The 25188-nt window shown below is 44.2% G+C and overlaps 2 protein-coding genes across 18 annotated transcripts; both read left to right on the top strand.

The window, feature by feature from the left end:
• The first annotated feature begins 784 nt into the window (after positions 1-784).
• LOC109572122 (zinc finger protein 547-like) lies at positions 785-8594 on the top strand. Of its 10 annotated transcripts, none has more exons than XM_019978668.2 (4): positions 785-1011; positions 3586-3624; positions 5196-5322; positions 6615-8594. In XM_019978668.2, the coding sequence occupies exons 2-4, from the start codon at positions 3610-3612 to the stop codon at positions 7784-7786; spliced, it is 1314 nt and encodes a 437-aa protein (XP_019834227.2). In that variant the 5' UTR covers positions 785-1011; positions 3586-3609; the 3' UTR covers positions 7787-8594. The 10 variants fall into 10 exon arrangements, with proteins under 10 accessions (XP_019834227.2, XP_019834230.2, XP_019834226.2 ...); XM_019978667.2 differs by having other exon boundaries at positions 885-1011; positions 2378-3624; XM_070772379.1 differs by having other exon boundaries at positions 897-1011; positions 1792-3624.
• On the top strand, positions 892-25188 carry LOC109572120 (zinc finger protein 773-like). 8 transcript variants are annotated; one of them, XM_070772373.1, is made up of 6 exons: positions 11043-11453; positions 12928-13025; positions 15222-15369; positions 19876-19946; positions 21685-21811; positions 23058-25188. In XM_070772373.1, the coding sequence occupies exons 4-6, from the start codon at positions 19932-19934 to the stop codon at positions 24227-24229; spliced, it is 1314 nt and encodes a 437-aa protein (XP_070628474.1). In that variant the 5' UTR covers positions 11043-11453; positions 12928-13025; positions 15222-15369; positions 19876-19931; the 3' UTR covers positions 24230-25188. The 8 variants fall into 8 exon arrangements, with proteins under 8 accessions (XP_070628473.1, XP_070628474.1, XP_070628475.1 ...); XM_070772374.1 differs by having other exon boundaries at positions 12928-13062; XM_070772372.1 differs by lacking the exons at positions 11043-11453; positions 12928-13025 and adding an exon at positions 892-1011.

Genomic DNA, 25188 nt, shown 5'->3' with positions numbered 1-25188 from the left:
AGACCACTTCCTTCCAAGACCAGCAGTGCAGCATTTCAGTCATCAAATCGCCTTCCTCTACCTGTCTTTTATGAGGAGACCTTGGAGTCCATCTCCGGACAAACATACTTTTGGGGTAATCTCCTCTCCAAATCCCTACTAGAGTTGGCAAAGTCTCTGACCATATAAGTAACATGAGTTCCAAAGATGACCCAGTTGTCTTCGGGGAATATTCATCAGCCTGCCACATTGAGTCTAAGTCCTTCAAAATGTGTTTCTTTTCAGGTATATTCATTGCAATCATAATGCAAAATATTACTTGTAGGTGTGTATCATAAATGTCTTTGACCTCTAAGTATGTATGACCTCATAATTTTTCCAAAATGTTGACGTCACTAAGTCCTCTACCTGTACCACATTCTCAATTTCAAGTTCTTAAAATTTTAGAATGCTCGATGCCCTGTGTGGCACGACTCCCTACGCGTGCTGACACCTCCTTTTTCTGTCTTTGAGAAGAGTGGTTTCACGGATATCTGGTGCGTCCCCTTTAAGAAGCGTGAACCCCGCCAGTAACTCGGAGCCTTGGAAAATTGCTTCCCAGCCACCCGCCAGAGTCAGGCGGAACTTTCCTGGCAGTCTGGAGCACCGAACCCAGCCGTGGCAGACAGCGGAGTTCACTACATTTCCCTGAAAACAAAGCGCAGCCCGTGTGGGTCACTGGGCCAATGAAAACCCGGGGCTGAGCCACTTCCGTTCTGTAAGAAGGCGTCTGGGCGGGTCTTCCGGCCGGTCCCGCGGGCGACATTTTTAAACTCCAGCCTGATTTCGTGTGTGGAACTTCAGAATTTGGCCGGCCTGAGGTGAAGGAAGGCAGGAAGGCGCTGTGCCCGCTGCTCTCAGGGGGGTCTGAGGCTCTGCGCGGCGCCATCCGGCCTGACTCTGACTTGGGACCGAGACGGGCGCCGCGGTGCCCAGGCCCCACCTTCGCCCTCAGGCTCAGCTGAGACGGCCGTGCTGACAGATCCGCTTCAGGTAAACGCTGCGCCCTCCGAGCTCTCAGCCAACTCTTCTCATTCTGCGGTATTTTTGTACTTACCTGTGTTCTCTTTCAAGTATCCTGTGTATGCTTTCATTTCTTAACCAAAACCTAGGTTTTTCTAATGTTGAAATATGACCTGCTTGGGAGAAAATAAATGCTTCTGACCTACGTGCAGTTGAAAAACCAGCTGTTATTAATAGCCGTTCAATGCTCAAATCAAGAAATGAGGTACAAGTAGGACCCAAAAGCCGCCTGTGGAGGTCCTGCCAAAACTATTGTCCCGTCTCCCAAATGTTAAGATGTTGTCTTTTGTTTCAAGTGAGCGGGTTTTGTTGTTGTTGTTTGTTTGTTGCTTTCTTGATTGTTCTGCTTCTTACACGTCTCTAGTGGTAGAACCTGCCTGCCAGTGCAGCAGACATAAGTGACGTGGGTTCCATCTCTGGGTCAGGAAGATCCCCTGGAGGAGGAAAGGGCAACCCACTCCAGTATTCTTGCCTGGAGAATCCCATGGACAGAGGAGCCTGGCGCGCTACAGTCCGTAAGGTCGCCAAGAGTCGGACACGACTGAAGCGGCTTAGCGCACACACATAGTTCTGCCAACTGTGTGGAGAATATTCGAGGACCGTAGTTGCCCTTTGCTCAGTTGTTTTAAAACTTTTACAACTGAAATCATATAAGTATTAAGTGTTTCTGTTTTTGTTTTCTTTTGGAGAAGATGGTGTGACGTCACCCATTTTTTCGTGTCTATCCGCTAATTTTCTTTACTTTTGCAGTATTATATAGTGAGTGTATAGTCTATGGGGCTTCTGAGGTGGCGCTAGTTGTAAAGAATCCACCTGCCAGTTCAGAAGACACAAGAGAAGCAGGTTCGATCCCTGGATATGGAAGGTCCCCTGGTACCCTATTCCAGTATTCTTGCCTGGAGAATCCCGTGGATAGAGGAGCCTGGTGGGTAACAGTCCATGGTGTCACAAAGAATCAGACAGGACTGAGTGACTGAGCACATACATTATATGAGTAAGATGTCTTTATAAAATCAGCTGTTGAAGGCTTTTTTGGTCAGCTTTCTTTATTTATAACCATTGCTATTCCAGCCATAACTTCTTTGCCTTCTGTTGTGTGTTAAGGACATATCTGTCTAGCATATATGTTAAAATTATTATTGTATTTAAATGAATATTTCCACCTTTTGAACTTATTTTGCTCCATCTTACTAATTTTAACTTAGTTCTTTGAATGAGATGATTATGCTTATTTTTAATGGATCCCGTGTTTGTATTTTCACACTCTCTTTTTGCATTATGCCTACTTAACAGTTCTGCAGTATACAGCCATTTAAGAATTTTTCTTCTCTTTCAGTGATTGTACTCTGCTAATATTTATTTCACCGTTACGTGATGCTCCTCTGGTAGTTTCGGAAGAAAATGATTATTTTGTAAAACACTTGTTTTAAAAGGAGGATTAAATGAATCATTGTAAAAATAAAAACTTATAATGCTGGGAATCCTTACCAAGATACTTAGAACCCAAGAAGGTATTTTCATGTTTATTTAAAGAGGATTGAACAGAGATCAGGTCATATAGGTTCTTTCCTTTGTCTTAAGTTTAAAGAGTCATCAGTGATGTCCAGTTATCTCAAACTGTTGGAAGCCACACACATTTACTCTGATTCTAGCAATAATCCCTTTCTCACAGATTAATTTTCTGAAGCCATTTTCTTCTTGTAATTCTCTCTCTCTCTCTCTCTCTTTTGTGTGTGTGTGTGTGTGTGTGTGTGTGGTTGCACTGCTTGGCTTGTGGAATCTAGGTTCCCCAACCAGGTATAGAACCCAGGTCCACTGCAGTGAAAGTAGCACATTCTAACCACTGGGCAGCCAGAGAATTCTGAGATCCATTTTCAAAGCGAAGTCAGTGGTGTTTCCATTCTCTACAACAGGAGAAAAAAGCTTGTAGGAAGTTAATCTGTTTGAACATTTATGGGGGGAAAAACTGGATATATTAAAGAATATGGTTCAAGTATAAGTTTTTTAAAAAACAATCTTTAAGATAACCAAAGTAAAATTAGAAAAGGAGTATAGGAACTCCTGTCCAAATGTTGGGTCCAGCTACAAGCTATGAGAGGAAAAAGTGATTATTGGCAAGGGAGAAATGGAAGAATGGAATCAAATGGCAATGTCAGAAAGAGCTCTGCTTAATTTTTATATGCATGGCTTGGGGCTGTAATAGCTCTATATGACCTGCCACAAGCATCTCCTATCTAACCAGGTAGCTTACTCTTTGGATCATTGGGCTCCAGTCGTACTAGCCTCATGGAGCTACTCAGACACATCAGACATGAATCTAATAGAAAGGCTTTGCACTTATTAGTCCCACTTCTAGAAAACCTTTTCTGAAGTCAGACGTATGACCTTATGGCACAACTCCATAACATTTTCTGCCCTCTTTATGATTTAGTTTTCTATTGAGTAATTTGTCTTCACCTGAAATATTGAATAGTTATCTCATTAATCTTTCTTGTCTTTGTTGCTGATGGGAATTAAAGTTACATGGCACTACTCTTCCCACAGGTTCCATGTTCAACAGAACAACTTATGGACTCTTCACTGGTGAGTGTTGGTGTTCTGAAAGATTTTTCTGCTGCTTTTCGTGAACTTGGTGTCTGGACACCCTAGAGAAACCCTGAGTGCAGAATTCCAAGTCCAGGCCAGAGGGTATATGGAAAGATTCCAAATTTGGCAACCAGGGGACTGAAATGTGCAAGATTGTATGTATAGGGGTTACTATGTCCAAATGCTCGAGGATGCAATTGAGATGAGTGTATTTTAGGACTGTTGGGTCTCTGTTTATGCAGTAGGAACAGAGAACAAGGGAACCAGGGTCAGGGCTAGACTGGTAGCCTGATAAGATGAGTTTCTGTTCTGAGACTGATGGCAGAAATGGGATTTTTGTAATAGAAATGAAAAGTGATATTACTTAAGTTTCAAGAGGCTGCCTCTGGGTGCAGAATGCACAACAGCCTGGTGGAGAGGAAGACAAAGAAACATAGAAGCTGTCTTAATTTTCCAGATGTGCATGGCTCTAGCTGCACCAAAGTGGTGTATGTGGAGATATGAAAACTACTTGGTTTCTACTTTTTCTAAGTAAAGGCTGATCAGATTTTCCAATGTGGAGGAATCACATGCTTCCGAAGTTTTTTCCATTTGCATCTGGAAAGGTGGAAGTGCCATCAACTGATTTGGGGAAGTCTGGTAAGAGGACTTTTCAGTGAGAATATTAGGAATTGAGTTTTGGCCCTGTTAAGCCTCAGATGTTGCAGTGGCTCCCAAGTGTAGGAGACAAGTGGATGGCTGAACATGTAGATCTAGAGTAATGGGGAGGCTTTTGGATGCCATTAGGGGACAGAGGAGACACAGACAGACAAAGAAGTGGAGTGGTCATCAGCAAGAAGGTAAGGGAAAGGGGAAGGCCAGTTGGTAAGTCAGCTTTCTGTGGGGAAAAGCTATGATACTGATGTGGAAGAAAAGCAGAAGTGAGATAAATTGATAGCAAAGTCATGCTGGTGCTAATTTATTCTCCTCTGACTCACTAGGCTTTTGTGGTAGAACTTGGGAAGCTTGTGACAGAATGTCACAGTTTCTTTAGGCTGTGTTAAGTGGGTGTGGATTTTGAATGGGTGTTATATGAGCAAAGATGGTAACTGTTAAAGAGACATAGTGCAGTATGGAAGTGGAATCTGACCAGAGGTATTTAGATTTTGTGTGTTGTGACTGAGATAAAGTCAGGATCAAGGCCTGGTGGGAAAGCCAACTTGGTGGTCCATGTGGTGAAGATGGGGGTCAGATGTCTGAGAATGTCCACTGAGTGATATGATATGCATGTAGGGAAGGTGTGTGAACTAATTGACTGAGGGCTCTGTAGTAGGACTTTGAGAAGGGTGGGTTCAAGTTGTTGGTGTCTGGAGTGGATCACCTGGGGACTGTCAGACTGTTGTCTTGCAGGAGAGGAAAGGGGCTCTGCATGCCAGGCCCACAGCCAGAGTTTTGGGTACCACTGACCTCTAAATTAGGGAGCCAGGGAGGATGATGACACCAGAGTGAATGTGGATTAGGGTTGGGGGTGTTCTTAGGGTCCTAGGGAAAGAGGCTGCTCATGCACACATCTGTTCCCATCATCATAGAGCCCTGTGACCTTTGAGGATGTGGCTGTTTACTTTTCCCAAGAGGAATGGAGGCTCCTTGGTGAGGCCCAGAAATTCCTGTACCGCGATGTCATGCTGGAGACCTTTGCACTGGTTGTGTCCTTGGGTAAGGCCCTCACCCCTATGCCAGCATCCTGGACAGGTCTCTGCCTTTCCCCTTTTCTCTAAGAGCAAGTCTGTTCTGTTCACAGCTAGACAGTGGGCACCTCTCTATTACTTCTTCCCTGTCCTCTGTGTTGTGGGTACCAAGCCTGAGTGAGTGTGTGTTCCACCTCCTTTCACAGGTGGCCCCAATGCCAGCGGCTGAAATTTTCTCAGCAAAAATTTTCTGGATCATAAGCCTTGGAGTTAGCTTAGTGATTTCCATTCATTTCAGCTTCTCCCTGTCAAGTTGACTCTGTAGACCCCTGTACCTTTGTGCAGCTTCTGCCTCCTTCCTGCTGACATTTCTTTGGGCCTCACTGTTTCAGGAATTGTTGGGACCCAGCATGGTCACTATTTATGGGGTGCATATAGCTATGAGATTCAAAGATTATTTTTATCATTATTTTTTTCTTGAATTCTTTTGAGATTGGTTGTTTTCCCATGGGAAACTGTCTTGTTCTTTTCTTAGAATGTGGATCTTCTAAGTCCCATGTTGTTGTCCAGTTGAAGCTGGGAGGAGAACCTTGGGTATAGGAGAGAGTGGACATGATTCCAGGCATAGGAAGCAGGGCTCAAAATGGGTCTGGTCCTGATGATTGGCATCACAGGGAGCAGTGACGTTGTGGCTGGATTCAGTCAAATTTTGAATATGTCCTGACCCCAACACTGTTTGTGGTCTAAGACCAGTGACTTGTTATCTCATTTCTGTTTCTTCTCCATTCTTGACACATTCCCCCTGTGATTTCTACCCTGGCTTCCAACCCAGGATTATCCCTCACCTCTCTGGCTTCCACTCCACATTGTTCCTCAACGTCCTCACTCTAATGCTTTCCACTGTTTGCCTATGCTTACTGTGTCATAAAACCTGCACCTCTCCTTAAAATAGTCCTGAACACCAGCTACTCAGTGACACAATATCCTGGGCCTCGACATAGCTTTCCACACAGCACACATGTGTCACCAGCAGCCAAGGCCCTGGTGAAAACCATTCCTGTAGGAGTGCATTGTGGACCCCTGGCTCCTCCATTTAATATCCACCCTCTTGTGTCTTTTGCCTGGTGAGTCCTTCCTGTTCTGTGATGTGTAGAAGCCCAGTTCTACAGATTGGGGCTTTTCCTTACCTGCCCACAGCTCCTTGTCCTGAACTAGTCCCATGGATTTATTCTTTCTATGTCAGACACATACGGTGCAAAACATCTGCCTTTTTAAAAACCTTTTCCTACATTAAGTTCACCCGCATTTTTCTGATTTCAGGGTGTTGTCATACAGCAGAGGATGAACAGACACCTTCTGAGCAGAATGTTTCTGTAGAAGTGCCACAGAGAAATACCAAAAAGACAGACCTGTCCAGCCAGAAGGTCTGTCCCTGGGACATGGGTAACCTGGCCTTAGAAGGTGGTTTGTGTGGACCCGAGGTCCTGCGAACAAACCCTGGCCAGACACTGTGTGGGACAGATGTGAAATCCCACCAGCACGGTGGAGAGAAGCTCATGAGAAGAGATTGGGGTAAGGCCTTAATGAAGAACTGCACAGTCCATGCATTGGAGAAGGCTTTTAAGTGCCAAGAGGCGAGGAAGGATTTCCCTGGTACCTCTGACCATGTCCAGCACCAGGTTAAACCACAAATGATGGAGTTTGTAGCAGAGTTTCACAATGGAGAAAAGCGTTTCAAGTGCAATGAATGTGGGAAACTCTTCTACCGGAAGTCCAGGCTTGCTCAGCACCATCGAGTCCACACCGGAGAGAAGCCTTATGAATGCAGCGAATGTGGGAAAGTCTTTCGATGCAGCTCCAGCCTTGCTATACATAGAAGAATTCACACAGGGGAAAGGCCTTATGAGTGTAGAGAATGTGGAAAATTCTTTAGGCAACACTCCCAGCTTGTTGTGCACCAGAGAATTCACACCGGAGCCAGACCATATGAGTGCAGTGAATGTGGGAAAACATTTAGTACTAAAACCAAACTTGATCAGCACCGGCGAGTCCACACTGGAGAGAGGCCTTATGAATGTGGAGAATGTGGAAGAACCTACACCTGTAAACGCATGCTTATTCAGCACCAGCTGGTCCACACTGGAGAGTGGCCTCATGAGTGCAGTGAATGTGGGAAAGCATTTAGATACATGGCCAGCCTTGTTATGCATAGAAGAATTCACAGTGGGGAAAGGCCTTATGAGTGTAATGAATGTGGGAAGTCCTTTAGGCAAAGAGCCCACCTTCAAGTCCACAATAGAATTCATACTGGAGCAAAGACTTTTGAGTGCAGTGAATGTGGAAAATGTTTTAGCCAAAATTCTATTCTTACTACACACCAGAGAGTTCACACTGGAGAAAGGCCTTATAAGTGCTGTGATTGTGGGAAATGTTTTAGCCAGAAATCTACTCTGATTAAGCACCTGAATTTACACTGGAGAAAAGTCACCTGAGTGTACCAAATGTGGAGAATTTCTTTAGCTGTAGCACCTGAACAAGGAAAAAAAAAGCTGAAAAGTTCACACCACAGAAAGACCCCACAAGTGCAACAAATATGGAAATATTTTCTGTCACAGGTCAGCTCTGATTGAGCACCAGACCCAGGAGTGCAGAGAATGTAGGAAAGCTTTCAGCTGAAGGTATAACCACATTGGTCACCAAAAAGTTCATACTGGAGAAAGACCTTCAAACCAAATGAAGAGAGAAGCCAATGAGCTGTCTCCTTAATTAATATATCTTACTTAACAGGCTCTATGAGGGCATCATCAGCCAAAAGCTGAATGCCATCCATGTGCACAGCCCTGGTGTGGAGAGGGCCTGTGGATACTTGGTTCTCTGGAAGCTTTAAGGAGCTAAGATCTACTTCCTAACCTGTGCAGCAGCCTTGCCAGACTTCATGTCACTGTGAATTTCTTCCCTCTACCAGATGGCAGATTCCTGTTCTGGTTGTCAGTCCCGCAGTGTGATCAGGGTAGGTAGACCTTTGTGCTCTCCTGTCCCTTAGAGGGAAGAATGTGTAGCCTGAGCACTTGGGTGACGTCATGCTCTTAGATCCTGTCAACTGCCTAGGATATGGCCTAAGCAGCTTTGATCTTGGGCATCCAGTCTGGGTTCTACTGGCAGCTCATAGAGGTTTACTTTGTTTGGTGGTATTGGGTTGTGTCATGTTCAAGATGGATTTTCTAGCTCCAAGTCACCCTTTGGGGAACTGCCTCATTTTGCACTGCTTTGTGTAAAAATAAAGACTATTGTTTAAGACAACATGCATCTTGGGTTTTGTTCACCTTCAGACTGCTGTTAAGAACCAAACTGGACTGTCAAGATGAAGAGTAAAAAAGTTTTATGGGTGTTTCAGACTTTGTATAATACCTCAGTTGGAATATGACAGAGAATAGTGTTCAGTCTAGTTTGGGTCTAATTTGCATTGTCCAAGGGCTCCTGGTATGGACTCCAGGGCTCTGTGGAACTAATGCTGTGACCTGGATGTTAGGATTTTTGATGGGTCCTGAAGGAATTTTTGATGGGTCCCAAGGCCACCTTGAGATGAGGACTGTGAGCAGCAAAGTGATTTTTGGAGCTGTGTGAATTGTTCTCTTTTCATGTGGGATATCACATCATCCCCCTAGTACTGTTCAATGGAAGAAGTTCTCTAGGTCCAGCTGGAACAGAGCCATGTGCCATAATGTGCATAATGTGGCAGGCTGGTGTTGCTGAGTGTTAGGCTACAGACATTGGGGGGTACCATACTTGGTTCAGAAATGGGGGATTAGTAGGAACTGAGAATCTAGCAACAGGAAGGGATACACCTTTTCTAAAAGGGCATTCATAAATGTTCCCATAACTGTGGCTGTTGATGATAAGGTTTTTGCAGAAATTTTCAGAAGTTACAGCCGTGTTTCTCTTCCTCTTGAGCCTGCAGTCAGTGACTGAAGAATGCAAAGGTTTTGGCATCACATAGCATCTGCAAATCTTAAGGCCATTGCTGCACAGTGAAAGCAGTGGGTAAATGAGAGTGGGAGTCCTGTAGTCCAGGCATGTGAGTTTTAGGACCCAGGCAGAGTTCCTAAATAACTCAAGTGTAAGCACCTTTTTATTGTTCAGCAGTCTTCATTTCTACTGTGACAGAATTTCTATGAGACCAGGAGAGGTGGTAGATTTGAGGTGTGGTTGCCAGAGTTCTTTTCCAAAATGGAGATTCAGATTTTTATGTGAAGCCAATTTCTATCCCGATTTGGTTGAGATGTACAGTTGCCATGCTCTGAGCATAACTGCAGCTGAATTACCGAACTTACCAGCTTGGTAAGTTTTAACACTTGCAAAGTCACAGAACCATCATCATAGCAAACATCCATCACTACCATATGTCTCCCAGGATCCCAGGCAACTACTATTGACTGATTTTTCTCTCATTAAATTAGTGTTTTCCAGACTTCTAATATCATTGGTTTCTCTGGTGGCTCAGATGGTAAAGAATCCACCTGCGGTTAGGAAGACCTGAGTTTGATCCCTGGGTTGGGAAGATCCCCTGGAGGAGGAGAGGGCAATCCACTCCAGTATTCTTGCCTGGAGAATTCCCATTGAGAGAGGAGCCTGACGGGCTATAGTCCATGGGGTTGCACAGAGTTGAACAGGACTAAGCACAGCAATATCGTTGAAGTCTAAATGATTACTTTTGTAGTTGTCATTTTCTTTCTCCACGCGCAGTTATTTTGAGAATCATCTAAGTTGCCAATGTGAATAACTCATTTTTTCCTGGTAAATACACTATTTGATATATTTTCATTGTATTTTTTAATCCATTCATCTCTAAAAAATGGGGTTTTGTGGTTTCTAGTTTGCTTGTCACAGATTAGCTTACTGTCATCATACATAAAACCCTTTATATGAACGTCCAGCTTCATATTCTAAAATAATGACTGTACCCACTTGCATTCCCTTCAGTAGTAGTCAGTTCCCCTGTATTCCTCACCAGTACTTGGTTGGTATGGTCAGTATTTTAAATATACCTCTTTGAAAAGTGTGGAGATGTATCTCCCTATGATCTGATTTCATTTCCCTACTGATTCATGATGTTGACCATTTTTGTATTTATTGGCAGGTGTATGTCTTCTTTGACATAATGTCTGTTTTCTTATTAGTGACTGAGAATATGATAAATATGTGGGAACTTGACTTTCTTTCAGTGACTGACTTTGCTGAGTGGCATAAATATTTGTACTGACAACATTATTCACCATGTATATTCCTCATTATGAACATACTTCTATTACTTTAGGCCTAGACAGTTCATAAAAAAGGCAACTGACCTTTCCTTGTTGTGTTTGCCAATTTCCTGGCACGAGGCTTCCAACTGTGGGCAATTTCATGCTGTGTGTGTGTGGTTGCTACTGAACCAGAGGCGCAGCAAGCTAAACGCTGAGATGCCGAGGTTTGCTGGGGGGAATTTTCTTTCACAAGACAGCCACATGAGGACACAGAAGGACAAGTTTCAGAACCACCACCTTCTCGGAGGTGAGGTGCTTGTGATATTTAGGGGATAAAGAGGCAGCCTGCTCTGAGGTGTGGGGACAAGCAATCAGAGAAAAGGTGAGTTAACTGGCGTGTGCATTACATGCTCCGTCACAGATGCATGTTCATAAATAGGCACTTTGCATGATCTGAGCATGGAATTTTAGCCATCTGATGTCAAAAAGTTATTCATCACCATCTGATGTCAAAAAGTTATTCATCAGACACCTGGGCAGGCCCAGTTTTAGGGGTTGGTAGTTTTGATCATTTGTAGCCTGCTCAAGAAAAGAGTTGACTCCAGGTTCCCAGGACCTTGAGATTCCTTTACTATAGTGACCCATATGTCAGAGGTGTCACCTCTAGGGTATATTAAGGTGTCACCTCTTGTGATAGCACCTTGGCCATGGCAAACTTGTGTACAACTAAAGAAAGGGATGGGAGGTCCCCAGAGCAAGCTTAATCAGTGAAGGCAGTTTACAAGCAGGAGGGTTTTAACATGCTGTTTTCTTTTCTGTAGTTCTGTAATACAAGCCCAAGAATTTGTTGTTTGTCAGCTTCTGTTCACCCTTGGGGCATGTTTCAAGGCCACCCGATGTGGACGTGGGAAGACAGGTGCAGTAGCACACCTTTGTACTCTATTTCCATTATCAGGTGACTTTAACCTTGAGAACTCGGATAATGTTAAAATGCAGTAAAATAGGAACGGCATGAGTTTTGAATATTTTCACTTGGCCTGCGTAAAGGAAGACATACAGGCCTGAGTTGTGCAACCTCTTCATTCCAAAGAAATGTCTGGCACTGACTTGCCCAACTCCTGGGAGATAACCTCGAAGCACTTGACATATTTGGCTCAATAAGAGTGTCTGTTTACCTGGGGCCTTGTGCTGGGCTGAGAAGTTTATGTTAATACTGTACTGGGATACTGGGAGGCTGACGCTCTCAATACCAGTTTGACATTTGGAGAAGCTAGAGAGTAACAGGTCAGTGACACAGGTGCCCCTTGTCTGTGTGACAGACACTCAGAAAACCTGGACAACACCTAGGCTTGCATGGCGTTCCCTGTTAGCAATACTAGATGTGCATTGCCATATGTCGATGTCAGACTGAAGTGGAGTGGCAGGGGGCAACTGGAAGCTGGCAATGTGATCTCTCTTGGACTCTGTTCTATTGTGCCATCTTTCTTGGCTGATTTTTATCTGTATCCTTCACTGTAATAAGCCATAGGCCTTAATTAAACAGCTTCCATGAGTTCCGTGAGTCCTATGGAATCTGAGGGTGGTCTTGGGCATTCCAGAACATAATTCTGTTTTTAAAGAGCTTTCTTAAGGATAATTGATGTAAAACATTTTAGCAGTGCAGGCTTTGATAAAATTTTTCCAATGCTTATACTTCTCAAGCCAAAAGTTTTCTCATGCCATTTGAGAGTTGTCCCCCTTTTAACTATAAAATACAAACGTGAAAATCCTTTCTGGAATAGATATTTTTCAAACATAACAAAAATGAGAAGGGCCCTGTTTGATGCCCAGTGAACCAATTTGCAATTTTCCACCATTACTGATAATTTCTTGGGTATTGTTCATTCATATTCTCACATTATGGGTCATTTTCACATAGAACACCTAGGCTTGTCCTGTCTCAAAAGACTTATGTTAGTACTTATTTTCACAAAATCGAAAGAAACCTGGAAAGGATTTTAGTCACTTTTATAAAAAAGCCATTACACTGTATGAATGGAGGTTCTTCCATAAAACTGAAGTGGTGAATCAGAACTTTGAGAAAGAAGGGTATACTCCTGCTTTATGGCATCTCAGTTGATGAAACATTTTCTAGGAAAGCTGTGCTTCAGAATGGCAGGAGCAACCTGTAATTTACGTTACTAAATCGTATTCCGTTGTAGGAAAGGAGTTGTAATGAATAAGCTCAAAGTTGATGGTTTCAGACAGCATCTGTTTAATTATTTCATTGTTCTGGAGTCAGAAATCTTAAGTCACTTTCACAGGGGTGAAGTCAAGGTGTTGGTAGGGGCATGGTCTCTATAGAGGCTCTAGTGATCAGAATCCCCATCCTTGCCTTTTCCAAATTCCAGAGCTGCATTCCTTGTGTTTGTTGGCTCAAGACCACTTCTTTCATCTTCAAAGAGCAGCAGTGCAGCATTTCAGTCATCAGATTGCCTTCCTCTGCAGAGTACGTCTCCCTCTGCTTGTCTTTTATGAGAAGACCTGTGAGTACACCCCCAGGGCAAACATGAACTTTAGGCCAATCTCATCTCAAAATCCCTAATGGCACTGGCAAAGTCTCTGACCATGTAAGGTAACAGTTAACGAGGTTCAGGGATAAGGACCCAGTTGTCTCTGGGGATATTAATCAGCCTGCCACTTTGGGTCTGAATCTTTTAAAAACGTGTTTATTTTAAAGTATATTCATTGCAGTCATGATGCAAAACATTCAGTTCCGTTGTTCAGTCATGTCCGACTCTTTGCGACCCCATGAACCACAGCACACCAGGCCTTCCTGTCCATCACCAACTGCCAGAGTCCACCCAAACCCATGTCCATCGAGTCGATGATACCATCCAACCATCATCCTCTGTTGTGCCCTTCTCCTCCTGCCCTCAATCTTTCCCAGCATCAGGGTCTTTCCCAATGAGTCAGCTCTTCACATCAGGTGGCCATAGTATTGGAGTTTCAGCTTCAACATCAGTCCTTCCAATAAACACCCAGGACTGATCTCCTTTAGGATGGACTGTTTGGATCTCCTTGCAGTCCAAGAGACTCTCAAGAGTCTTCTCCAACACCACAATTCAAAAGCATCAATTCTTCAGCTCTCAGCTTTGTTTATAGTCCAAGTCTCACATCCATACATGACCACTGGAAAAACCATAGCCTTGACTAGACGGACCTTTGTTGGCAAAGTAATGTCTGTGCTTTTTAATATGCTGTCTAACTGCTAAGTCACTTCAGTCGTGTCCGACTCTTTGCGACCCCGTAGACAGCAGCCCATCAGGCTCCCCCATCCTTGGGATTCTCCAGGCAAGAACACTGGAGTGGGTTGCCATTTCCTTCTCCAATGCATGAAAGTGAAAAGTGAATGGGAAGCCGCTCAGTCATGTCTGACTCTTCGCGATCCCATGGACTGCAGCCTACCAGTCTCCCCTGTCCATGGAATTTTCCAGGCAAGAGTACTGGAGTGGGGTGCCAAATATGCTGTCTAGGTTGGTCATAACTTTCCTTCCAAGGAGTAAGCGTCTTTTAATTTCATTGCTGCCATAAACATTACTTGTTGTTGAATAATTACCTTTAATCTCTAAGTATGACCTTTTAAATTTTTTTCCAAAGTGTTGACATTATTGAGTCCTGTACCTCATTGGGATCTGCCACATTCTCAATTTCATGTTCTTAAGTTCTCAGAATTTTAGAATGCTGGATGCCCTGTGTTTGATCTCTTGCTATGTTTGCTGGCCCCTCCTTTTTCTGTCCTTCACATAGGACTGACCTCCTTCAGGTGCCACATCAGTGGAGCAGTAAGGACCCTGGGTGCGTGATGGTGTGGACATCACTATATAGGTGGCAGGAGGTGCTTAAAAGTACATGATGTTGTTGAGAGGTTGCTAGCAAAGTTGTGATGACAGAGCTGGGTGCCTGTCCTGTGTTCATCATTGACTGATGCTTTGACCACTGGACACAAATCATTTTTTCCCCATTTTTCTTCTTGTTGCTACACTCTAGTGACGCCTGCGCAGCCTTCACTGGTCACATGTGCTGTTTCCTTGCTCCCTTTACGGTGTTTCACTTTTGACCTCCATGTTACATGTTATGAAGTCTGTACATATCCTTACAGTCCTTGAAGCGAGGCATTGCTCTTGAGAATCGGGTGTGTCTACATCCGTCAGCAATGCTCAGCACAGCGCTCACTAGTCACCAGTAGCCACATGCGTGTTGAGAACCATTTGGTGAGAACCGACTTGGTGGCCAGCCCACGTCCATCTTTGTCCTTCATTTTTCTTTTTTTTCCCTGACACCAGATAACTTGTAGGATCTTAGTTCCCTGACTAGAGACTGAACCTACACCCACAACAGTGAAAGCTTGGCGTCCTAATCACCTAATCACTGGACCAGCAGGGACACCCCGCTCCCACCCAGCCTCATTTGTTGTTTGTAGAGAAAGGCTCCAGTTTCCTAGACATTCCCTGGTTGCAAAGAGCAGTCTTAAGCAGTTCCTAAGCAGAGATTCTAAGAGTCCAGAAAAAAGGAAAAGCAGTCAAGTAAAAAAAGTTATGACACATTGAACAATAAGTCAGTGATAAAGCAATCAGAGGAAGTCTACTGCTTCCCAAAGGGATGTAAACAATAATCTAATGCATGTCCTTGTGGTGTTTTGCAGAAAGAAACCTGTACCCAGGTTGAGGATGATGACTACATGCTGATCACAAGCACACTGGCCTGAGCTTTCCTGGAACCAGAAGGTTGCTGATGAAGATTCCTGAAGCATTGCCTTGTTAACTTAAAGCCAACCAATCAGAAGGAAGTAGGTGAGTGCAAACAGGTTCAGTTCAGTAACACACTAGACTGTTTAAAATATCTGCTAGCTGCAACTTTGCAGTTTCAACGTTCTCCCTTGTAACTGTACAGCCATTTCAGACCCAAACCAGTCTTTGCTTTACAAGTACCCTTGACTTCCCTGGTGGTCCAGTGGTTAAGAATCTGGCTGCCAATGAAGGGGACACAGGTTTGATCCTTGCTCCAGGAAGATTGCAACTAAACACATAAGCTTCAGGGCAACTAAACACATAAGCCACCACTGCTGAGCCCATGCCCTAGAGCTCACGCTCTTCAAGAGAGCCACTGCAGTGAGAAGCCTGCACTCCACAGCTGGAATAGCCCCCACTTTCCACACCTGGAGAAAGCCCGCACAGAGCAATGAAGACTCAGCGAAGCCATCAATCAATAAACAGAAGCACTGTTGATTGTTGCCAGCTCCAATTTTAATTCTTGGCAAATAACTTATGGAACCAACTCGGGCCTTTATTTTTTGCCATTATAAGCTTTCTCCATTTTTCAGTTCAAGGTCAAACAATTTAAGTGCTTCTGGCATCTCTGTCTCCTGGGCTGCTGTCCTAACAAACCCTCAATAAATGCTTGTTGAGTTCAATTAGGTCTTCATTTCTGAAATTTTGGTTAATGCTCAGTACATAAAAGTATTATGTAATTGACTATGCTGTCATTAATTCTTACTGTCCATTGCCTTTAACCTGAATGATAGCCTCATGAAGGCTTTAGTCTTTGACTCTGTGGCCCTTGATGTGTGCCATGCAGCCAAAATAGTACTTGTAATGGGACAGATAATTAATATCTGTTTTTTTTTTCAAGAGGGAGTAAATATGATGCTATAGATACTTTGTTTTTAAGTATTCTGGAAAAGCTATTTGCTCTGTTGTCATAGCCCTTCAAGGTGTACTTAAACATTTTTTTAATACATTAATAATAGATCACATGTTACAAAACTATAATCACAGGTTAGCAGAGTTTCCTAGGTAACTGTGAGCTCTGCTTCATTCCCTCACTTCTCAAAAGTTATTGTGTCTAGGGACCTCGCTGAGATCTAAACATTCACATGGTGAAAAGTGATTTTGACCACTAACTGAATAATTAAATACTGATTGGTTTCAGCAGTTATAACACTTCACGAGTATTTTCAACTCTTCTTGCATTTTTTACTGCACTTGCTGGTGAAATTATATTGTCCCCAGCCAGGAAAGAGGATCTTGTAATCCAATCCTTTATCTCAGGCTTCAGTTGCCCCCTTTGGAATAAACTAGGACTGAGACTATACAGTCACTGTCTGGGGAGAAAATAGCACGCAGGAAGTCACTTTTCAAACAGGTAGATCTTAGCTGCTGGAAAAGTACTGAAGACACATCAAAATGTGAAGTAAGAAATATGTGTCGATTGGACAGTGTCACTTGGTTTACATTTCTTCCGAGGCTACCAGAGACACAGCAAGTGGCCTGCTTGCTTCTGGTTACCCCTCACCTCTCCTCTGTCTTGCTTGCTATGGCTCTGTCTTACTCTCTGCTTCCTTGACCATGACCAAACACAGTGGCACTCATACATCTAAAGCATGAATCTAAAGCTGCAGCATACAGGTGTTGGTAGAGCAATAAGATACCGTTTGTTAGATGCACTTTGTGTCTGAGTGACAACCTGGTATCGTGTGCGCATTTGCTTTTTAGGTTTGGGAGACATGGGGAATACTGTGTCTGGGTTCCTCTCTCTCTCTCTCTCTCTCTCTCTCCTCTCTCTTTTTTTTTGACTGCCTCCGGTCTTAGTGGTGGCATGTGGACTTCGCTGACCATGGACTTAGTTGCCCCTCCGCGTGTGGAATCTTCCAGGACCAAGAATCCAACCCCAGTTTCCCCTGCACTGCAAGGCAGATTCTTTACCACCAGGGAAGTCCCAATATCTGGGTTCCTCCCTCTGATCAGTACAGACTACATTCCACGGAAATCTACGTGTGTCCCCTTTAAGTAGTGTGTTCCAAGGAAATCTGGGTGCGTCCCCTTTAAGAAGGGTGAACCCCACCAGTATTCTGAGCCTTAGGGAACTGCTTACTGGTTACCCAGAGAGTGAGGCTGAATTTTCCGACTTCGGTAGCACCGCCCCTTGCAGCGCCCTAGAGCGATGTTAACTACATTACCCGGAATGCAAGGCGCGGTGCGTCGGGGTCACTGGGTCAACTGAAAGCGCAGGACTGAGGCACTTCCGTTGTGGAGGACGGCGTCCGGGCGGGTCTTCCGGCGGGATCTGGGAGTCGCTGGGCAAGTTTGGGTCTTAAAGGTCCCCAGATAAAGATGCTGTGCCCGCTGCTCTGAGGAGGGTCTGAGGCTCTGCGTGGCGCCATCTGGCCTGACTCTGACTTGGGTCGGGGACAGCGCCGCCGTGCCCGGGCCCCGCTGCCCTCAGACTCTGCCGGGACGGCCGTGCTGACAGATCTGCTTCGGGTAAGCGCTGCCCTCTCCGGGCCCTCAGCCAACTCTTAGCATTCTGCGGCATTTTTGTTCTTACCTGTGTTCTCTTACCTAGTGTCCTGTGTGTGTGTGTGTATTTTTTTCCCCCAAACCTCTGTTTTTCTAATTTTGAAAAAACTGCGTGGGAAAAAAAAATTGCTGAGATCTTCCACCTGCAGTTGAAAAAGCAGCTGTTATTAATAGCCATTCACTGGTCAAGTCGAGAAACGAGATACAAGTAGGACCCAAAAGCCGTCTGTGGAGGTCCTTCCAAAACAATTATCCTGTCTCCCAAATGTTATGGTGTTGTCTGATGCTTCAGGTGAGCATCTCTTTACTTTCTTGATAGTTTTGCCAGCTGTGTGGAAAATATTCGACGACTGTAGTTTCCCTTTGCTCAGTTTTAAAACTTGTGACTGAAATCATATATGTATTATATGTTTTTCTTCACTTACGTAAGATGGTGTGACTTTTCCCATTTTTTTCATAGCTATCCGCTAATTTTTCATTTTTTGTAACTTTGCATAGTGAGTGAGTAAAATGTCTCTAAATCCTGCTATTGAAGGCTTTTTTTCTCTTTCTCTCTCGGCTTTCTGTATTTATAATCATTGCTATTCCAGCCATACCTTCCATGTGTTCTGTTGTGTATAAAGGACATGTTAGTGTGTATTTAAATGAATGTTTCCACTTTTTGATCTTTTGCTCCATGTTATTAATTTTAGCTTAATTCTTTGAATGAGATGATTGTACTTATTAATGGATCCTGTAGTTGTATTTTCACTCTCATGCATTACGTAAAGTTAACAGTTTTACAGTATACAGCCACTTGGAGGTTTTCTGCTTTTTTTGGTGATTGTACTCTGCTAGTAATACTTATTTTACTATTAAGTCATCGTCCTCTGATGATATTGAAAGAGAAAATTATTAACATATCTTGTTAAAGTATTTGTTTTCAGGGAGACTAAATTAATCATTGTGATGATAGAATGTTATAATGCTTGGAATTCCTATCAAGATGTTTAGAACTCAAGAAGATATTTCCATGTTTATATAATGAGGGTGGAATAAAGGTCAGGTCCTATAGGTTTTTTTCTCTGTTTTGGGTTTGAAGAGTCATCAGTGATGTCCAGTTATCTCAAGCTGTTGGAGGCCAAGCAGTTTTAGATTCTACCAACAACCCCTTTATCACAGACTAATTTTCTGGTCTCATTTTTTTCTTGTAACTCTGTATTAGTCTGTTTGAAAGTCTTGAATTCTATTATATAATGTTCTAATAATTTTAGATCAGAACTTAGTGTATAGCAATTTTTTTAAAAACAATTTTTAAGATTACCAAAGTAAAATTGGAAAAGGAATCATAAACTGTTCAGAAGTTAGGTCAAACTGCAGTAATCTATGAAAAATGTTTTATTGGCAAGGGAGAAAATAGAAGGCAGTCAAATGGAGGTGTCAGAAACAGATATACTTTATTTTGATATATTAATATATTAATACCTGGCTTACGGCTGTAATAGGGGCTTCCCCGGTGGCTCAGCAATGAAGAATCTGCCTGCAATCTAGGAGACGCAGGCTTGATCTCTGAGTAGGGAAGGCCCCTAAGGAGGGCATGGCAGCTGACTCCAGTATTCTTGGCTGGAGAATCCCACGGACAGAGGAGCCTGGAGGGCTAGAGCCCATTGGGTCACAAAGAGTCAGACACGACTGTAGTGACTGAGCACACATACACAGAGCTGTAACAGTCGTATATGAGCTTTCACCAGCATTTCATCTGCAACCCGATACCTCATTCCTCTGGATTATTGAGCTCCAGTCTACTGGACTGATGGATACCACTCAGGCACATCAGACATGACTGATAGGCTTTGCACTTGTTTGTCCCACTCTTGGAAAACCTTTTCTCAAGATATCCACATGACTTTATTGCATAACTCCATAGCTGATCTTTTACATGCTTTCGTTTTCACGTGAGTATGTGTCTTTGCCTTAAGTGTTGGACGGCTCACTCGTTAATCGTCTTTTTTGTCTGTGTAGCTGGTGGGAACTAAAGTTACACTACCCTGCTTTTTCCACATTCAGCAGAGCCGCTGATGGACTGTTCACTGGTGAGTGTCAGGGGTCCTAGAAGTGTTTTGCTGCGATTCTTCCTGGACTTGGTGCCTGGAAACTTCAGAAACCCTCAGCCCAGGTTTACAAGTCCAGTCAGAGATAACCTGAAGAGATTCCCATTTTGGGCAGCCACTGGACTGAGATGTGAAAAGTTGTCTTAAGTTCACGGGGAAGTCCATACAGATGCTTGAGCATGCAGTTGAGGTGGATGTGTTTTAGAATTTGTATGTCTCTGTTAATGTCTGGTAAAAACAGAGCGCAAGGGGACCAGAGTTAGGGTAGACTGGTAGTATGCGAAGATGGGTTTCTGTTCTGAGAATGATAGTGGAAATGGAATTTTTGGAATAGAAAGGAAAAGTGATGTGACTTTGGTTTTAAGAGGCTGCCTCTGGCTGCAGAGTGCACAACCGCTTCGGGGAGAGGAAGACAAGGAGATAATCAAAGGACTATCTTAATTTTCCAGATTTGCATTGGTTATAGCTGGATCAAAGTGGTGGATGTGAAGGTAGGAGAAATATTTGGTTTTTAAGTAGAGGCTGACCAGATTTACCAATGTGGAGGGGTCACATGCCTCCAAAGTCTTTTTATTTGCATCTGGAAGAGTGGAAGTGTCATCAGTTGATTTGGGAAAGTCAGTGGTTTTCAGTAAGAATATTAGGAATTGAGTTTCAGCCCTGTTGAGCCTCAGATGTTCCAGTGACTTCCAACTGTAGGAGACAAGTGGATGGCTGAACATGTAGATCTAGAGTGCTGGGGAAGCTTTGGGATACCATTAGGGGACGGAGGAGGAGACGGGGTACTGTCACAAGACAGACAAGAGGAATGGTCATCAGCAAGAAGGGAAGGGGAAGTCCAGATAGTAGGTCAGGTTTCTTTGGGGGAATGGCTTTGAAATTGATGCAGAAGGAAAGCAGAAATGGAGATGAAGTGATAGCAAAGTCAGGCTGGTGCATATTTCCCCTCCTGTGACTCACCAGGCTTTTGTAGTGGAACTTGGAAAGTTTGTGACAGGATGTCAGATGAGTTTACTGAAGATGTGTTAAGCAGGTATGTTCATGTAACATCATTTTAAATGGGTGTTATATGAACAAAGATTGTAACTGTTGAAAAGACATAATGTGCAGGATGGAAGTGTAACTGGACCAGGGGTATCTAGATATGCGTGTTGTGACTGAGGATAAAGTCAGGACCAAGGGCTGGTGGGGAAACCTTCAGAACAGGTCTGGGGAGCTCCCAGTGAAGACTTGGGATATGCTGGGAACCTGTTACATTGACAAGGATTTTCTGTTGCCATGTGCAGAAGGGTATATGAGGAGACAGGAGATATGCCAACTTTGTGGTCCAGGTGGTGATGATGGGGGTCAGATGTCTGAGGTGGTCCACTGAGTGATATGTATGTGGGAAGGTGTCTGAACTAGTTGACCCAGGGCCCTGTTAATAGGGAGGGTGGGTTCAAGTTGCTGGTGTCTGGAGTGGATCACCCTGGGGACTGTCAGGCTGTTGTCTTGCTAGAGAGGGAAGGGGTCCTGCATGCCAGGCCCACAGCCTAGAAGTCATCTGTCTTTAGACCTGTGTGTTGTTGCTGGGGGTTGGAGTTGGTGTTCAAGGAAGCACTTCTCTCTGAATCAGGGACCTGGGGAGGATGATGACCCCAGAGTATGGACTGGGCTTCGGGTACTTACGGGGTCCTGGGGAGAGAGGCTGCTTATGCACACATTGTCCCCATCATCCCAGGGTCCTGTGACCTTTGAGGACGTGGCTGTGTACTTTTCACAAGAGGAATGGAGGCTCATTGATGAGGTCCAGAGACTCCTGTACCACGATGTTATGCTAGAGAACTTGGCACTGGTTGCATCCTTGGGTAAGGCCCTCACCCCTGTCCTGGCATTCTGACCCGATTTCTGCCTTTCCCCTTTCTCCAAAGGCAAGTCTGTTTGTCTTAACAGCTGGACAGTGGGCACCTCTCTCTCAATGCTTACAAGTAGCTCCCATGCCAGCCATTCTGAAATTTTCTCAGTGAAGCTATTACAGGTCAGATGATTTGAATCAGCTCAGTGAGTTCCATTCCTCTCAACCACTGCCTGCTAAGTTGATTCTGTAAGACCTCTGCACCTCTGTGCTCCAGAGTCTTTTCCCTTCCAGCTGACATTTCCTGGGGCTCACTGTTCCAGGAATTGTTGGGATCCAACGTGGTCCCTATTTAGGAAGTACTCTTGGCTGTTTCTGTGAAACCATCATAGAAGATTCTTTGTACTATTATTTTGGACTCCTGGGCCAGTACTGACCACTCACCCGTCCTTTCTTTCTCTTAGCACTTGCATCTTCTAGGTCCCATGTTATTGTCCAGTTGGAGTTGAGTGGAGAATCTTTGTTATATAGGACCCAAAGTGGACGTGACTCTAGTGACAGGAAGAAGGGCTCAAAATGGGTCTGGCCCTGGTGATTGGCAGCACAGGGAGGAAATGATATGGCTAGGTTCAAATCAGATTTGAAGCCTCCCCTGGCCCCAACACTGTTTGCAGTCCACGACCAGTGGCTGATTATCTCATTTCTGTTTCTCCTCAGTTCCTGACAGATTCCTTCTGTGATTTCTACTCTAGCTTCCAACCCAGGATTATCTCTCACATCTCTGTCTTCCACTCCTCATTATTCTTCAGCATCCTCACTCTCATGCTTTCCATTTTTCACCTATGCTAATGTGTCACGAGGCCTGCATCTAGCATTGAAATAGTCCTGAACACCAGCTGTTCAGTGACAATCAGAATATCCTGGGCCTGGACATAGCTTTCCACATAGCACACATGTGTCACCAGCAGCCAAGGCCCTGGCGAAAACTGCTCCTGTAGGGGTGTATTGTCTGATTGTGGCTCTTCTGTGCACTACCTCCCATCTTTGTATGTTTGCCTGGTGAATCTTCACTGTTCCGTGACCTGCAGAGGCCCAGTACGGCAGACTGGGGCTTTCCTGTCCTGCCCACAGTGCGTTTTTCCTGTTGGGTTTATTCTTTCTATGTCAGATATAAGTTTGTGATGGGGTTTCCTCTTTTTACATTTTTCTCCATGAAGTTCACTACCAGGTTTTTTTTTTCTTTCTTTTTTAAATTTCAGGGTGTTGGCATACAGCAGAGGATGAACAGACACCTTCTGAGCAGAATGTTTCTGTAGAAGTGCCACAGAGAAATACCAAAAAGACAGACCTGTCCAGCCAGAAGGTCTGTCCCTGGGACATGGGTAACCTGGCCTTAGAAGGTGGTTTGTGTGGACCCGAGGTCCTGCGAACAAACCCTGGCCAGACACTGTGTGGGACAGATGTGAAATCCCACCAGCACGGTGGAGAGAAGCTCATGAGAAGAGATTTGGGTAAGGCCTTAATGAAGAACTGCACAGTCCATGCATTGGAGAAGGCTTTTATGTGCCAAGAGGCGAGGAAGGATTTCCCTGGTACCTCTGACCATGTCCAGCACCAGGTTAAACCACAAATGATGGAGTTTGTAGCAGAGTTTCACAATGGAGAAAAGCGTTTCAAGTGCAGTGAATGTGGGAAACTCTTCTACCGGAAGTCCAGGCTTGCTCAGCACCATCGAGTCCACACCGGAGAGAAGCCTTATGAATGCAGCGAATGTGGGAAAGTCTTTCGATGCAGCTCCAGCCTTGCTATACATAGAAGGATTCACACAGGGGAAAGGCCTTATGAGTGTAGAGAATGTGGGAAATTCTTTAGACAACACTCCCAGCTTGTTGTGCACCAGAGAATTCACACTGGAGCCAGACCATATGAGTGCAGTGAATGTGGGAAAACATTTAGTACTAAAACCAAACTTGATCAGCACTGGAGAGTGCACACCAGAGAGAGGCCTTATGAATGTGAAGAATGTGGGAGAACTTATAACTGTAAACGCATGCTTGATCAACACCAGAGAGTCCACACGGGAGAGTGGCCTTATGAGTGCAGTGAGTGTGGGAAAGCCTTTAGGTACTTCTCCAGCCTTTTTATGCATAGAAGAATTCACAGTGGGGAAAGGCCTTATGAGTGTAGTGAATGTGGGAAGTCATTTAGGCAAAAGGCCCACCTTCAAGGCCACCAGAGAATTCACAGTGGAGCAAAGACGTTTGAGTGCAGTGAGTGCGGGAGATGTTTTAGCCAAAAGTCTGTTCTTACTAAACACCAGAGAGTCCACACTGAAGAAAGACCTTATATGTGTAGTGAATGTGGGAAATGCTTTAGGGATAGAACTAGTCTCATTAAGCACCTGAATTTACACTGGAGAAAAGCTACCTAAATATACTGAATGTGGAGAAGTCTTAAGCACCTGAAAAGAAAATTTCACACCACAGAAAGGCTCACAACTACAGTAGTGTGGAAACTGTGTGTGTGTGTGTGTGTGTGTGTGTGTATGTGTGTGTGTGAGTGTGTGTGTATATGTGTGTGTGTGTATGTGTGTGTGTGTGTCTGTGTGTGAGTGTGTGTGTGTGAGTGTGTGAGTGTGAGTGTGTGAGAGTGTGTGTGTGTGTGTGTGTGTGTGTGTGTGTCTTTGGTCAAAAGTCTACTCCGAGCACCAGAACCATCATAGCCCAGGTAGAGCCAAGAATACAGAGCGTGTAGGAAAGTTTCCACTGAAGATCTAACCTCTTCTGTCACCACAAAGTTCATAGTTGAGAAAGGCCTTCAAACTAGGGGAAGAGACAGCAAATGAGCTGTGTTCTTAGTGAATACATCTTACTGAACAGGCTCCGTAAGGGAATCATCACCTGGAAGTTGAATGCCATCCATCTGCACAGCCCTAGTATGGAGATGGCCTGTGGGCACCTGGTTCATTGGAAGCTTCTAAAAAGCTCAGGTCTACTTCCTAACCTGTGCAGCAGCCTTGCCAGACTTCTGGTCATTGTGAGTTTCTTCTACCAGGTGACAGATCCTCTTTTGGGCGTCAGTCCCCTCAGTGTCATCAGGGTAGGTAGACCTTTGTGCTCTCCTGTCCCCTGAAGGAAAGCACGTGTAACCTGAGCACTTGGGTGGTGTCATGCTCTTAGATCCTATCAACTGCCTAGGAAAGGAACTAAGCAGCTTTGACCTTGCACATGCACTCTGGGTTCTGATGGCTGCTGACAGAGGTTTACTTTCTTTGGCATTGAGTCATGTCATACTTATGACATGTTTCTATCTTCAAGTCACCCTGCTTGACAACTGCTTTCTTCTAAGCAATTCTCTTTTCTTTTAATGAATAAAAACTTTTTTAAGCCA

Source organism: Bos indicus, chromosome 18, assembly GCF_029378745.1.
Source record: "Bos indicus isolate NIAB-ARS_2022 breed Sahiwal x Tharparkar chromosome 18, NIAB-ARS_B.indTharparkar_mat_pri_1.0, whole genome shotgun sequence".
NCBI classification, from domain to species: Eukaryota; Metazoa; Chordata; class Mammalia; order Artiodactyla; family Bovidae; genus Bos; species Bos indicus.
Note: the sequence above shows the minus strand (reverse complement) of the source record. Positions and strands in the feature narration are given on the sequence as shown.